The sequence below is a fragment of the Taudactylus pleione genome, unplaced genomic scaffold (genome assembly GCF_031769625.1).
Source record: "Taudactylus pleione unplaced genomic scaffold, aTauple2 ptg002751l, whole genome shotgun sequence".
Lineage (NCBI taxonomy): Eukaryota > Metazoa > Chordata > Amphibia > Anura > Myobatrachidae > Taudactylus > Taudactylus pleione.
In genome coordinates, this window is record NW_028287126.1 from 1,460,915 (window position 1) to 1,477,963 (window position 17,049).

General features: G+C 46.3%; 1 protein-coding gene across 1 annotated transcript; it reads right to left on the minus strand.

Annotated features, from left to right (window-relative positions):
- Window positions 1-75: 75 nt before the first annotated feature.
- AKR7A2 (aldo-keto reductase family 7 member A2) lies at window positions 76-16,695 on the minus strand. The gene is made up of 7 exons (XM_088466295.1): window positions 16,387-16,695; window positions 8,205-8,392; window positions 7,333-7,437; window positions 6,384-6,480; window positions 6,062-6,161; window positions 2,825-2,954; window positions 76-425 (listed from the first exon to the last, which is right to left on the minus strand). The coding sequence occupies exons 1-7, from the start codon at window positions 16,664-16,666 to the stop codon at window positions 270-272; spliced, it is 1,056 nt and encodes a 351-aa protein (XP_088322421.1). The 5' UTR covers window positions 16,667-16,695; the 3' UTR covers window positions 76-269.
- Window positions 16,696-17,049: the final 354 nt, after the last annotated feature.

Genomic DNA, 17,049 nt, shown 5'->3' on the forward strand with positions numbered 1-17,049 from the left:
ACCATGATTCCTGAACCTAGAGGGGCAGTGAGTGACCAGCCCTCATTACAGGATATTCCAAACTGCTGTCCTACATTAATGAGGCAGAGAGCGCTGTTCTGATTATTTTTTTTATTTATGAAATATTTACTAATTTACAAATGCTTTATTGAGTAGAGGTTTGGTGTATAGCAACGTCAGCCGGTCCATGTTTTCCGGGGAAAGAGGCACTGTGGGTAATTACATAGAAATTACTAATAATTAGCGTGAACTAAATCCTGCGCAAGATCCTAGCGGAAGTAGTTTGGACAGTCGTGGGCGACCAGGTTCCAGGCCTCACCGAAGGCAGCGACTACAGGTGGGAGGAGGGGTCTGGTGTCAGCCAGGTTCTCAATCAGCTGCTGCACACTGGATATCCCCAGGATCACAGCGTCTCCCCGGCTCCCCTGAAGCAACAATAGGTCAGGTGAAGAATATACCGTTCTCTCATTATAGAAACTGACTGGACATTGTGACAAACTTGCAGTTTATGTATAAGAAATATTATTCTGCCCTATAGTGATCATTGTACGGTGGTAGCCTGAGCCCTGCCCCAAACAGTCCAATAGCAGAATGAATCTCTCAGTAATTTTATGGAAGCAAGTTACCATCTGTCTCCAGGAAAAGGTCATTGGTTTATCTTTGAAGATAGTATCTTAGTTAAAACAGTCCGTCTGCTAAGGGGGAGATGTATCAAACCAGGTGAAGTTACCTATAACAACCAATCAGCTCCTACCTATTATTTTAGAGACTGTACTTGATAAAATATAGCCAGGACATGGTGGTCATGGAGAACTTTTCCACTTCCGTGGCTGAGCTCACATCAAAACTGGGTGTTCACTAGACGATACGTCGTCCACTGTATGTGTGTTCCCAACGGGCAATAACGTCAGCCAGGCTGTCGCTCCTGGCATCAGCAAGTGTGTAGGCCAGGACCTGCCGCAAACATCGTGCTGGGTACACGTCGTTACTGTCAGACTGATTGATAGGTTTGTTGTCAGATACAAGTGTAACTTGTGTATAGGGATATACTGACCCGAGGGAGGACTCCTGCCTCTCTATTAGCAGAGCACTATGGATAGTGGAATCCCCAATGATCTTCCAGAAATCCAACCCAAAATGTGAAGTTGATGATAATAAAGTGTTAACACTTGTGTGCGCTGGTCACCAGTAACGGCCCCCCTACCTGTTACTCAGGGTGAAGGGGTATCAGTGGCACCAACAGTAACTTTCCATGCAAGGACACAGCACATCAGGGTCCTTTATTATTATTATTTTTTTTTTTTTTTACTAAGCCTTGGATGGAGATAAAGTACTAACCAACCAGCTCCTGCCATTTTTTTTCAAACACAGCCTGTGGAATGACAGGAGCTGGTTAGCTGGTACTTTCTCTGTTCCTTTGATCTCCACCCAAGGCTTAGAAAATGACTATGGGGCCTATTTACTAAGGCTGGATGCCAGCGATCGATATCGTAAAGACTGGAAGATGGTTGTAGCACCCCAATACACTACGTCAGGGGTAGGCAATTTGTGGCGCTCCAGCTGCTGTCCCTGCATGCCCTAAAGCTGGCAGGGCATGCTGGGATGTGCAGTCTCACACGTTGCCTACAACTGCACTTTACGATATATGGAAGCAGTCTCCATTCACAGCCTGAAGTTGGATGAACAACAGTCGGGTGGATTGGACAGGTTTGAAAACTGAAGGAGCCAATCGCTTTTCAGCCGTCTTCAGGATGTCGGTGATCACCAGTCGGTACCATACACTGAAGGAAATCTGTCAAACTAGTCGCCTGGCTTGTATGATTATTGTTGTATGATTATTGTGCATTGTATGGCCAGCGTTTCTAGAACTCCTCCCTCTGGGAGCACTAAAGCTGGCCACATGCTAGACCAACTTTCATCCAACTAGTTGATTGGTTGGAATGAAAATCTGGTAACGTATGGGAGTAAATGATGATCAGCAATTTGCTCCTAAATGCCAGAAAACAGATGAAAATGGCGTCAGACAAGTTTGTTAAATGTTTGATCTAAATAATTTGTTCAAACAGTTTTTGTCCATTTTCCGGCGTTTGGGAGCAAATTGCTGATTGTCATTTGCTTTCATCCCTCACCAGGTTTTCATTCCAACCAATCAACTAGTTGGATGTAAATTGGTATAGTGTGTGGCCAGCTTAACAGTGCAGGGTTTCCATTTTTCCTAGTTGGTGCACAGCTGTATTTATTATCAGCTGACACATTTTAAGAGATCCACAGGTGGCGCTAATAATTTCACTTGTGATTCTGTGAGGAGACCTGGAAAACCTGCACGGTTAGTGCTCCCTGAGAAAGGAGTTTGGGAAACACTGATGTAGGGAATAAACTGGTGAGGGACCCTTCTGGTCATCAGCAACCCCATATAAGTTTTGTATCTAAATGTAACTATAAGTTACATCTTATGTGCATAGTCCTTTTTGGACAATGAGTGATCTTGTGGCTCACAGGATTGGCTGGAACATAAAATATTCCTTAAGCTGCATACACACACAACGATTTTGTTACCAACGATTTTCTGTCAGATTTTTTAAAGTGTAATGAACGATTTTTATGAACTACGAACGATTTTTGCATATTCCCTTAATGAAAATCGTTCAGTTGACAAGTCTGACAACTACAAACGTGAACGCGCATGAACGATAATAGTTCATCATTTGACTCAGAAAGTGAATGATTTTTTTTTCAAACGATAATCGTTCAAAAAATTGTGTGTGTATGCAGCTTTAGTCTTCCTGAGCGCAGGTGGCAGGAAGATTCCAGGGGATGAACATACCTGTAGCTTGGAGTGGTGGTACATCCAGGACAGGGCGGCTGACGTCAGGCTGGGTCTCCCCTCCCCATAGGACTCCTCCAGGGCTCTCTGAACCAGGTCAATGGCTTGGAAATGGTACTTCTTCCAGTATCTGTGCAACATTATAATAATCACAAATAGGGGGATAAAACACAGCAAGATGACAAAGCAGTTACAGACATAATTATAAAACTGCAACCCACACGTTACATAAAGAAAAGGACAGCGGTCAACTGCTCAGAAGAGCTAGAGGGGATCTGGACAGAGGAGTTGGGTATTGCAGAGGCTGGAGAGAGAGTTAGGAGTGGTGGGAAGGACTGAATGAAGTGACGGGTTTCATCCCGGATAGGATCAGGAGCTGGCGGAGTGAGAGAGGAAAATGAAGTGGGCAGCAGAGGTGAGGACGGATTGAAGAGGGGCGAGGCAGGTGATAAGGGTGTGGATGATCATTTTACAGACGGCCAGGGCACTAATCTTGGATATAAGAGGCAAGGTTGGGAAAACCTTTGTGCACCCCACTCGGTAGCTCCTTATGCTCAGTTTGCTGTGTCTTTTTTGCAAGGTTGGCAGAGGATGGGGGGGGGAGAGGGCGGATTCAAGAACAACACCCAAACAGCGGACTTGGGAGACAATGGGGCTCCTGTCATTACGCTGCTTTAGACATGGCGACTGAATGACACTCCGCACTCGCGACTCTTTGTGGGTTAGGGGCCTGGAACCTGGGTGGGAGGAAGCGTGTAGCTACTGCCAAAGTACGGTAAGGCCATGTGCAGGCAACACGTGCCCTGTGCTGACCATTAAACAGATGCATATGCGCCTTACATGGAGGCAAATCCGTTGCTCAACTCCTGGTATAAATTGTGAACTGATAATGAAGACAACTGGCAGCACATCTAATTGGCTGAATGCATTTTAGTCCCACCCATTTATGCTAATATTTTAGTAACAGCGCTGCTGCGATTAGTAACTGTTACAGTGATATGAACGATTAACCTCCCACAATCATTTCCTAGGTAGTTATTAAAGGGGGCAAACTCCTGACATTTATTAATGTGTACTGAAAAAAATAAAAAACAAAGCATCGCACACATTTAGTACCTGCATCTTGTTCATCAGACAGCACCTACGACGTGTTTATTAATGACACTATCCAGTCATGTCACTGAATTGCGCACTGATTTTTTTTTTTACCATCACTGAAGCCACACCTCCCGCGCCCACAAGAGTAGAGGAGACATATACACCGCATTTACTGAGTTTCCGGTCTGCGAGCAGCGCTCAGCACACCTAACAAAGCGCAGTTTTTTCTAACCGTATTTTGCCGTGGGTTGTTACAAGCAACTTCCATCCAACTTATGATCAGTTTTAGGAATGTTTATTTTCCAGAAGCGTTGGGCCACTGATAAGGAGATAATCTAGAAACGTTAGTATCCCACAGTGTGCAACAAAGCAGCCTAAATTCACCAAATAAGGCGCTACACCTCTGCCCCAACAACTGATAAGCTACAGTCTGAGAAACATATACTGCACACACAATGCAAGAAAAGTATATCTTTCCTTTATCTGCATACAGAGCACCATATTTGTGTACAGTAGCTTATCCGCTGATTAGGAGCCATACTTGCGTACAGTAGCTCATCCGCTGAAGAGGAGCCATACTTGCGTACAGTAGCTCATCCGCTGAAGAGGAGCCATACTTGCATACAGTAGCTCATCCGCTGAAGAGGAGCCATACTTGCATACAGTAGCTCATCCGCTGAAGAGGAGCCATACTTGCATACAGTAGCTCATCCGCTGAAGAGGAGCCATACTTGCATACAGTAGCTCATCCGCTGAAGAGGAGCCATACTTGCATACAGTAGCTCATCCGCTGAAGAGGAGCCATACTTGCATACAGTAGCTCATCCGCTGAAGAGGAGCCATACTTGCATACAGTAGCTCATCCGCTGAAGAGGAGCCATACTTGCATACAGTAGCTCATCCGCTGAAGAGGAGCCATACTTGCATACAGTAGCTCATCCACTGATGAGGAGCCATACTTGCGTACAGTAGCTCATCCACTGATGAGGAGCCATACTTGCGTACAGTAGCTCATCCGCTGATGAGGAGCCATACTTGCGTACAGTAGCTCATCCGCTGAAGAGGAGCCATACTTGGGTACAGTAGCTCATCCGCTGAAGAGGAGCCATACTTGCGTACAGTAGCTCATCCGCTGAAGAGGAGCCATACTTGCGTACAGTAGCTCAACCGCTGAAGAGGAGCCATACTTGCGTACAGTAGCTCATCCGCTGATGAGGAGCCATACTTGCGTACAGTAGCTCATCCGCTGATGAGGAGCCATACTTGCGTACAGTAGCTCATCCACTGATGAGGAGCCATACTTGCGTACAGTAGCTCATCCACTGATGAGGAGCCATACTTGCGTACAGTAGCTCATGCACTGATGAGGAGCCATACTTGCGTACAGTAGCTCAACCGCTGAAGAGGAGCCATACTTGCATACAGTAGCTCATCCGCTGAGTCATACTTGCGTACAGTAGCTCATCCGCTGATGAGCCATACTTGCGTACAGTAGCTTATCCGCTGATGAGGAGCCATATTTGTGTACAGTAGCTTATCCACTGATGAGGGGCCATACTTGCGTACAGTAGCTCAACCGCTGAAGAGGAGCCATACTTGCATACAGTAGCTCATCCGCTGAGTCATACTTGCGTACAGTAGCTCATCCACTGATGAGGAGCCATACTTGCGTACAGTAGCTCATCCGCTGATGAGCCATACTTGCGTACAGTAGCTCATCCGCTGATGAGGAGCCATATTTGTGTACAGTAGCTTATCCACTGATGAGGGGCCATACTTGCGTACAGTAGCTCATCCGCTGATGAGGGGCCATACTTGCGTACAGTAGCTCATCTGCTGACGAGGAGCCATACTTGTGTACAATAGCTTATCCGCTGATGTGGAGCCATATTTGTGTACAGTAGCTTATCCGCTGATGAGGAGAGGGCTGATACACACTGGGTGATGCGGGAGAGGACAGATGGGGAGGGGTCAGGGGAAGAGCAGTAACTATGACATCACAACACAAAGACAGAAGACTTCATGCGCATCACAAGTCTGATCATTCTCCTCTGCACAATAATACACAGGTCTAAGTCACACGCATACATGCCAGTGGGATACAGTATACAGCATATATGGCAGTAGGCAGAGTGTCACCTGTTCCTGTACATTTCAGCCCAGCTGTTCCCAAAAAACCTGCAGGCCGCCTGTTCCTTGTCCTTGTCCTCATATTTATACTTTCCGGTCAGCAGTCCCCCTGTACAGAGGAATCGGTACAGCACATTAATACCCTCGGTCATATAGGATTATCTGATATTCTGGCTGCCTCTACTGTTCCGGGACAGATACACAGAAGAGAGGGGACTGGAGAACAGAGGATTGTACAGGTATATTCCCGTCACCTACAGCTCGGTCCTTGTACATGTAGGACAGCCATACCATGTACTTCCCTTAGTGTGTATAGCTGCGTATAACTTACCTGCCAGGGGGTTGTAGGCATAGAACCGGATCCCCAGTTGGCGCAGGCAGGGGAGCAGTTCCGTCTCCACTTGTCGTGTGGTTGCGTTGTACATTCCCTGGAAACATAGGAATTCATTGGATACACCTAATGCTGGCATTTGGGGATAACTGGCAGATAAAGGACCAAGTTACTGGGTTGGGTACGGGATGCCGGCGGGCAGAATCCTGACAGTTAAAATACCGGCAACGGCCGGTAAGTACCGTAACCTCCCCCCTAGTGCCGAAACCTAAGTCCTAACCCTCCCCCTCGCCCCACTACTTACTGACAGCCGGCATTTCAACTACCTCCCGTTACCAACCTATAGCCATCTTATAAACCAGACAAGTGGAGAAGTTGCCCATAACAACCAACCAGATCCTACTATCATTTACTAGATTGGGACCCCTTTTGAGCTAGTGACATTCACATTTGAATATATACACGTTCCACTAGCGTATCAGAGTACAATCTATGTCATACAGTGATAACTGGGGGGGGGGGGTATGTTATTCTTCCTATGCAGAGCAGACTTCCCGTCTGTAAATCTATGGGAAAACAATGCAGACAGCCTTTAAGCCAGAAGAGGACTGCCACCACTCGGCGCACAAATGTAGATACATTAACAGAGAATAGATCATATCCTGCTGTACAAACGTCTTCTTCTTCCCTGTATATTGTATATGGGGAGTGGGAGGTGGTTGCTGGCAGTCTTGTCATCATTAATTGTTGCTGTGGCCTAATCACGATGGTACTTTCAGCCCTGAATATTCTGGACTCTATAGACTGGGTGCAGGGAAAAGGCCGACCCAGACAGACCCCAAGGGATTTGGGAACACTTTCCCCTATGAACATCTGGAGAACTTAGCGAGAGTTGGACCCTTTGTCCCACAATGGGTGGTATTGTGATGTGTATGATTAGAGCAGGTACCTGGTACACGGTGGGCAGCACCCAGTTGTTCCGCTTACAAATGCAGTAGACCTCCATCACCTCCCAGGAGGCGTAGTTAGACAGACCCAGCTCCTTGAACTTGCCCTGGAAGAAAATCACCACTTACCACCTATGCAAGGGACAAAGATTGATGTAGTAACGGTCCATAGAGATGAACTACATTCTGCATCCTGCTCAGTGAAACACTTTATGTGTTTCTCTATAACTGAAATGGAACCACAAACATTCCCGATGGCCAGGAATCCGCGCAGGCGCCTGACAGTCTGCTGCCATTTGTGGGTGGGGAGGGGGCGCCGAAGGCCTCCGTTTCCCGAAACAGAGACGTGTCTCCACCATTGGGGGAGGGGAGGGAAGAGGCCAGGATCTCCGTTGGCTGAGATTTCCTGGCCTCTTTCTCTCCTCTGCAGCGGCCGGCTGGCGTGACCCCATGGGTCATTTAGCCGCCCGTTGTTCCCGCAGATTATCCGATGAACGCAGCTCGGCTAAGTAATGCATGCAGAAGGTATGATCCCTCCCGCTGCATTTGCATATTAGCAAGGACGGCATTGCAAAGCTGCCTGCGCACAGCTTGGCAATTCCGTCCTAAGCGGAATCACCCCCCATGGTCTCTACAAGAACCCTGCACAACAGTCAGGCTCACCTGATAATATCACTTGCTGTATGTATTCAATGGGTCCATCATTGCCTCTCTGTGCTATATACAACATTACCAATCTAATCAGATAATACATCTATCCCTTTACAGCTAGAGACGACCAAACTTGGAACAGGGTACAGGCTACTGATATATATATAGATAGATAGATAGATAGATAGATAGATAGATAGATAGAGATATATATGGGCATTACCTCCTTGTACAGCTCTTGGCAGGCTGCCAGTGTCTCCTCCACCGGGGTCTGGTGGTCGGGGGCATGCAGGTAAAACAAATGGACGCTGGAGGTCTGCAGGCGCTGGAGCGAGGTCTCTAGCTGCTGACGCACGCTTTCCGCTTTTAGGGTCCTCCCATCCCATGGATTAGCTTTAGTCGCCAGTTTCACTGCCAGAGAAGGGATTAATGAACTCCAGGGATTATAGGTTACAGACTGTAGCAGAGGTTTATGTAATCAATGCTGGCATATTATCACCCCCCCAGTGCCCCACCCATATACAGTGTATATAAAACAGTTTATTATGCCTAAATCATCCGTCCTGATCAGAATTTCTCCCCGCCTCATCTATCAGGATTTAAATTTTTACTGGTAACCTATAACAAATCACCCACCCCTGCCTCCTATCTATAACTCCCAGTCACCTAATCCTCAGAGAACGGTCCTCATTCCCTCCAGACCCTAGTGACATCGTTACTGGTAACCTATAACAAATCACCCACCCCTGCCTCCTATCTATAACTCCCAGTCACCTAATCCTCAGAGAACGGTCCTCATTCCCTCCAGACCCTAGTGACATTATTAGACCTAGAACAGGAAAACCCTATTGTTTTGGAGGGGCTTCGATGCTCTATTACAAACGTCCTGTCCAGAGCTGCCCCATAATCGGTTTACTCTGGAAATGAAGAATAACCTGCAGGTCTCTGTGAGCCATCTCCTGCAGAGTAACATTCCCGTCCACATTAGGACATCACCTCTCCTCAGGACCAAACATCAGACTTCTATATCACAGAGCTGCGGCCCGAGCGTATGAGAAAGGTATCAGCAGGGATCAGATGCTTCAGCCTCACATTTTCTCACCACATACCCTGTCGCCTCCTGGTCATCGTATTTAGGGCCACAGTGATAGCAGATCAAAGATTCCGCACGGAGGCTGCAATTATCAGTTTCTTATTGTAAGTGAATGAGGGGGGTATATGTAGGAGGGCCCAGAAAAATCAAAACCAGACAAATCTCTGACCCAGGTACATTTCCATGACCCCAGAACAAACTTGTCAGAGAATATTCGAAATCGCATGCAAAACACTCTAGTAGCCAAATCTACCTCTAATGTCAACACGACGACGTCCATCGGGACCTCCATGTGGTTAGAAACAATGGACCAATCACACGGTGACCCCTACAACGGTACGTACACCCCTAATATTGGACTCCACTTTACACTACTTACTACGTGGCACCATCTATTTTCCTACATGGGAAATTTTATGGTTCTTTCCTCAGCTCAGTCACAGATATGGCGAAAACTCATAGGTCGACAGGGACAAAGGTCGACAAAAAAAAAAAAACGGCCAACACATGATTTTTTTTGTTTTTTTAGGGTTAGGCACCAAGGGGAGGGTTAGGGAGAAGATTAGGGCTAGAAAACAAAAAAAAAAAACAACATGTGTCGACAATTTTTGTGTCGGCCTTTTGACCCTCTCGTTTTTCTTACATGTCAACCTTTAATGCGTTGACCTTTTGTCCCAGTCAACCTATTGACTGTAACATCTGGGGTCTATCTAGACATAGACAGTAAAAAGGTTGACAATCTGATAATCCACACCCCTCTCGGCCATGGAGGGTAACTAATTACACTAGGGGAATTCAATATGGGAGCGAAAACTCCGTTTTTGCCATGTTTTCGCACCTATGACGTCATTATCGCAGGTTTTAGTTTTACACCATATTCAATTTCAAAGACTTTTCGCAGGTTCGAAAATAGGTGGCGAAAAAAGTGCAGAATTGGGGTTTAGGGGTGCAGGCTTAAAAAAAAATAGCCTGCACCCCTGGGAATGACATTTAAAGGATAACTGTGTCAAAAAAAGTTTACAAAAAAAATAGGGACACCCCAAAAAATTATTTTAAAAATTGGGGTGAAAAAAAAAAAAAATGGGAAAAAATTGTTTAACAATAGGGAAATAGGTTCAGGGCTATTCTGCAAGTATGCGGTAGATGTATTCTAGAATAGGCTATTAGCGGCAGGTGTATTCTAGAATAGATTATTAGCGGCGGGTGTTTTCTAGTATAGATTTATAGCAGCAGGTGTTTTCTAGAATAGATTATTAGCGGCAGGTGTATTCTAGAATAGATTATTAGCGGCAGGTGTTTTCTAGAATAGATTATTAGCGGCAGGTGTTTTCTAGAATAGATTATTAGCGGCAGGTGTATTCTAGAATAGATTATTAGCGGCAGGTGTATTATAGAATAGATTATTAGCGGCAGGTGTATTATAGAATAGATTATTAGCGGCAGATGTTTTCTAGAATAGATTATTAGCGGCAGGTGTATTCTAGGATAGATTATTAGCGGCAGGTGTATTCTAGGATAGATTATTAGCGGCAGGTGTATTCTAGGATAGATTATTAGCGGCAGGTGTATTCTAGGATAGATTATTAGCGGCAGGTGTAATCTAGAATAGATTATTAGCGGCAGGTGTTTTCTAGAATAGATTATTAGTGGCAGGTGTATTATAGAATAGATTATTAGCGGCAGGTGTATTATAGAATAGATTTATAGCGGCAGGTGTATTCTAGAATAGATTTATAGCGGCAGGTGTATTCTAGAATAGATTTATAGCGGCAGGTGTATTCTAGAATAGATTTATAGCGGCAGGTGTATTCTAGAATAGATTTATAGCGGCAGGTGTATTCTAGAATAGATTTATAGCGTCAGGTGCACAAATGCAGAATTTTTAAAAACTTACTTTAGGGACATAAAAATATGCTAGTACCCATTTTCATGTACCCCAAATTTGATGGGACCACTTAAAAAAACGAAAAAAATAACCTAAGTGCTCTTCTGTATCACTTCTTCAATGTCTGGAAAAAAACACCTGCTGCGGCTATTTAAATCCCCGACTTTCATTTGCAGGCTAAAACAGGGGTACCCATAATGATCCCCCATGTTTTTACAACTTTAGGGGGGTCCAACAATATTTTTAAGGAAAATTTCATAACTTTACGCAAATCCCACTTCGCCAGGTCCCGTTTTCGTTACTTTCATATTGAATACGGGGATAAGCGGGCGCGCGCCCGATACTTTATCCCAGGTAAAATCTCCGATATGAAACGTAAACTTCGACAGCGAAGTTTACGTTACATATTGAATTCCCCTCTATGTAACAATGTTATTTTTCGGTTTGTCCTTGTGTTTGAAGTCTTATTTCCTAATTGCCTATGGCACAAGAGTATAGAAAATGCCAATTATTCCCCACAAGCTATGCCTTTGTGCCCTGGTCAGAGATATTTTGAACTGTTCTTATTTTCCAGGATATTTCTGATACTTCAGTGCGGTTGCAACACGGGGTCTGCAGAACATTACATCGCTGCAGGAGGGGAGCCCAACTACGCCGACTGTACCTTGCTAGAAGCCTTGAAATATGAGGAGTACGGCTGAGAGGTCAACGGAGACTTCAAAATGGTGGGATTCCTAATGGGTCTCCAAGGCGGTTTTACCACGTTTCCCTGCTTTCTTTGCCTTTAGGACAGCAGGGACAACAGACACTGGCCACACCGTACAGAGGGCCTAATTCAGAGATGGACGCTACTGCAATCGCAGCGGCGAAAATATGCAAATGGTTCAAAAGATCACCCTAGCATAGGGACGCCCACTGCTGCCTTCTTACCTGCGCACGGTGTCGCATAACTGCGTAAATATCGGTAACATCGACACACATCTTGCCCTTGCGACAGGTCTTACCATCACAGACTGGGCAGCTCTCCTGACACACAGAGAGAGGGCTCTCATGCTGCGTAGAAGATGACACTGGCTAATTTATGCATGCCCATGTAACGGCGTTTATACTGTCAGATGCGCCTGCGTTTTTCTGACCACTCCCAGTTACCTCCCCCAAACCCCGACAACCTGTCAGTCACTTTGCGATGGGATCCTCTGTGCGTTCGTAATCGCAATATGACCACTGCGCACGTGCAGTGTGGCTTCTACGCGTGTGCAATAGCACGATCTGCGTTAAAATCGCATTAGCGTCCATCTCTGCATCAGTTCTGTGTGGAGATGAAGAACATCTACTGGGAGCCACTGGTGGACTCCAGGAAGGTGCTGATGCCTCCACTACACATCAAGTTGGGCCTTATGAAACCATTTGTTGGAGCTCTAGAGAAGGGTGCGGCAGCCTTCAAGACTGTTTGAGGTAAAGGTCAAAGCCGGTGTCTTTGTGGGACCACAGATTAAGAAGATCCCACAGTGCAATTAATTTCCAAAGATGCTCGCTCAGGAGGACGCTGCTCGGACTAGCTTTATCGCAGTGGCTCAGGGCCTCCTGGGCAATCACAAGGCCGAAAACTAGGTGGAGTTGGTTGAGACTTTGGTGAAGAGCTTCGGCACAATGGGGTGCAGGATGTCCCTTGAAGTCCATATTCTTGATGCTCATCTTGAGAAATTCAAGGAGAACACGGGAGCGGACTAGGAGCAAGGCGAGCGCTTCCACCAGGATATTCTGGAGTTTGAACACTGCTACCAAGGACAGAATAATGAGAACATAATGGGGGGACTACACCTGGGGGCTGATGCGTGAAAGTGATGTACTGTATAATGGTAAATCTGGAAAAGCTGCTCACTTCTAATTATTTTGTGGTCATGTTTGTACAACTTTTTATGTCCGTTTTCATACAGACGTTGATTTTTTTTTCCTCACATTGTTTAACAGAAAAGACTAAATTTGCCCATTATTCACCTGCAATAGGTAAATGTCAAAGTATAAAATGTCCTGGTCACAAAAGCAAAGTTTGAGGGGAATAAATACCATTTTCCGCACTTTTGAGACAAAAGCAATTAAGAAACAGCACTTAATACCCAAAGGACAAAATGTTACATAGTGTTATTGGACAGCTCAGTAACCTCATAGTCGCGCAGAATGGCCGACAAGATCTGAGACGCTGGAGCCATTTTCACTGCGTATGGGGTCGCAGTCTGACACGCCCCAAAAATGTATACGGTGCCCCTGCGTTTGAGTCACCCCCCCCCCCGTTGCCCCTTCCTGTCAATCGCCTTGCAAATAAATCCTCACTGCTGCGAGCGACGGTGGTAATGGAAATGGACGCCTGCACAGTGCGACTAAGATGCACGCACCGGCTCAACTACGTACACATCGGGACTACGTCCATCTTTGATTCAGGTCCTGTGTACCTCTGCTGTCTCTCCTTATACTGAAAATAATATATATATATATATATATTACACATATACACACACACATATATATTATATATATATATATATATATATATATATATACACATACATATACACTCTGAAGTGTTCATCCAAATCTAGAAGAAGGGCTCAGAACAGTCTCCCCAGGTCAAAGTTCTGCCCAGCGTCCACAAACAGTAAGTCCGAACAGGACCATAACCCCCTTAAAACCTGGTTAGGATCCAACTGGACAACCTCGCATTGGTTTCATTCCAATCTGTGCAGGGGTGTCCAAATGCATAACCAGACTAATTAATTTTATATATAAGACACACACACACACAAAATTACAAATTTGCAATTCAGCATTTAGAGAAACAAAACACATGAGCTATGTGGGACTGCAGCTTTAATGACTGTGCAAAGTACAATGAACAGACTTTGGCTCCAGGCTAAGTTACTATTTGAAACAACAAATACTAAGGGCCTGATTCAGAGCCGGACGCTATTTGCAGACGGTCGTTCTGAAAAAGGGGCCGGATATTTAAATCAAGCGCTCGCTCTTTGCGGTCTGTGGACGCCTCCATGTCTGAGCGAGCGTCCGAAAAATTAGCTCGCTATTTTGTGAAGACGCCCCATTGCTGTTCGCATCACACGTCATCTCCGGTATTTATTAGATTAATCGGGAACATCGAAAGGCATCTGAACTGCTCGCAGTGCTTGTGGTAAGTTTTACTTCCCGCTATCACTGCGAGCAGTTCAGGCTAAAAGACAACCAAGTGACGTGGTCGATGACGCTGCTTTGTTAATTATGCACTCCCATTAAATGCCCATTTTGACCGTTTGGCACGCCTGCGTTTGGATCTCCACTCCCCGTTTTCAAGCACCTTCCCCTGTTACCACCCACAAACGGTACATTCTGTCAATCAAAATAAGAGCCCCTCGCTGTTTTACGAGCGCACGATTTCCGACCGCAATGACTGATTTGTGCATGCGCATTACGAACCATACGCATGCGCAGTTGTGCGAACATCGCTCAGTGCGAACAAGCGGCTCTGAATCAGGCCCTAAATTTGCAGGTCTGATTGCATTTAGCTCAGATGCGTATTGCATGCCAGCCCTATGATACAGAGGGTTCTATTGCCGCATACACACTAGACAATAAGTTGAACGATAAAGATATTATCGTTCATGGCGTTCAATAGCGTCCAGTGTGTATGCACAATATCATTAGCGATGCGCGCTCCCGTGGATCGTTAACGATGTCTTTCATCGCCCGTACTTGCAGGGCAACCTGATGATATCGTTCAGTGTGTTATGCTCAATATCATTAACGTCGGCCCCTCCAGCGGTAATAACACAACTTATGTGTTATGGTTTCCACCATGTGCGTTTTCTGGAGCATTCGCCAACTTGCAAATCTAGGAACAGGCTCATTTTCATAGGTGTGTTACCATAGGCCATCATATGGACCAGACAGTAGATGCTCCATTGATCGGCCAATAAATTTGCTGCACATCCACCGCGATATGTCGGTGAATGTCGTCGTTCACCGACATATCGCATTGGCTGTGCTGCACAGCCGATGGACAGATATGTCTGCAGACATATCTGTCCATCGGCAGGTGTGTATGGGCGTGCGGCAGCCGCGAGGAGGGGGAAGGCGGGACATGCCCCGACCTGCCCACCAGGTCCTGCCCACCGGCCGCCTGGACCCGAGGGCACAAGCAGATGATGGCCGTTCAGTGTGTATGAACAACCATCATCTGCAGATATATATGTCAGGTGTGTACCCACCTTAAGAGATTTCTATATATTGGTAAATAAATACACGTTTGGAAGCCTGAGGGCTGAATAAACACTACCTGTGTTCTGTTTAGTGTAGGTTCTTTGTCACTGGCATTACGGCAGAACGGTTCTCTACAGAATATTTTTCGGTGTTGTATGTTAGAATTTTAATGGTATTCAATGAAGAGTGACCCCACAAAGAGATTGTCTCTCTCTCTTTTGTGTCATTGCATTCAAAGTGCAGCGGAGCACCAGCAGAGATTGCTATTCCATTCTGTGTGATGTAACAGGAAGACATCTCTTTGTGTATGGATCTTATGATGTAACTCAAATTCAGGTTCACCATTATACTCAGTATCTTTGCAGAGCAACTACACCCAAATTTACTCCGAATGCCCTTAGGGGACCAGTGGATGCTATGGAGCGGGTTGGGTACGGGATGGCGGCACTCAGAATCCCGACGCCAACGTCCCGACAGTGTTAGCATACTGGACACCTCTCTGTAAGTATCCTACTCCTAACCCCCCCTCCGCAGCTTAACTCCAGCCCCAATACTTACAGGCCGGGATGCTGGCGCTGGGATTATGACTGGTGTTGGGATTCCGGTACCAGTGTTCTAGGCACCAGGATCCCAACGCTGCAGGGATCTCAACTGAATCCCACTGGAGCAATTAAGGTAACATTACAGCTCTGCAAGATTCACAAATAACCCTCAGAGCCTATAGATATATATATATATACATATATAGAGAGATAGATAGATAGATAGATAGATATAAAATCACCAGCGACAGCGACCGAAGGCACGGAGCACCCTGTACAGTGTCAGCAGACCTCGGTGTACCATTACATTCCCCATAATTACTATTATATGACATTATTGTGTTACACATAAACCCCATCTGTGAGCATTATACATCATACAGAGGATAAGGAGAGGATTACACTCCATATACAGCATAGGAATCACTACACTGGCTGGCACTACAGAAAGACAGGGACAAGGCTACAAACACAGGGACTGTCCCTGAAAACCAGGGACACCTGGCCCGTTATCAGCCGTCAATCATCGCCTCTGGGCACTCTGCCCCGCCCCCGGCCCTCACACAGAGGCTCCTGATTGGCTGACACGGCTCCAGGACGAGGCTTGACCCGCAGGACACCCGGAAGCGGCCGAGCTCACCTTCTGCTCCGAGCCCGAGTCCCCCCAGCAGCAGCTCGGACTGCCCGTCCGCGTACATGAGGGCGGTGTCCAGCTCGTCGTAGCCGCGTCTCAGGAACTCCCGCACCGCCTCCCCGCTGGCCTGCGCGTCCATCCGGCGCCCGAACTCCATGGTCCCCAGGACGGTGCGCGGGGGTCCCGGCTGGGGCGGCGCGGTGGGCGGAGAGCGAGACATGAGGCAGCGGATGAGAGGCACCGACACCACCAGCCTAGTAGTCGCTAGCAAAGGGACTGACAGCATGGCGGGAGTGCGCAGGCGCTTCAGAGTCACCCGGCTCCGCCCCTTTCTCCTTACCCCGCCCCTCTCTCCATGCTGTGTGTATTGGCGTCCATCAGTGGTTACCATCGATGGCACAAATACCATTTATGATATACCATCGATAGTTTGCGCCCCTCGATGGCCGGCACAAAAAAAAAAAACAACCTTCTAATCTCACTCGGCCATCGATGGCAGAGAACCATTGTCTCTCTGCAATTAATGTCAAAACCATCGATCAAATACAGTTAACCATTGATTGCTAAATATCGATGTTTGATGGCCATCCCTCTGGATGTTCACACATACTCTGTTATAACTTATTATCACATAACAGACCATTATATATTATTATTATCCTCCAGTCC

What these genes read in the sequence shown, in the direction of transcription:
- AKR7A2 (XM_088466295.1), bottom strand. Translation starts at nt 16,666, where the DNA reads ATGCTGTCAGTCCCTTTGCTAGCGACTACTAGGCTGGTGGTGTCGGTG. An exon ending in TGCCTACAACCCCCTGGCAG is followed by an intron (nt 6,162 to 6,383) that starts GTAAGTTATACG and finishes TCCTCTGTACAG; the next exon opens with GGGGACTGCTGACCGGAAAG. An exon ending in ACCACCACTCCAAGCTACAG is followed by an intron (nt 426 to 2,824) that starts GTATGTTCATCC and finishes TTGTTGCTTCAG; the next exon opens with GGGAGCCGGGGAGACGCTGT.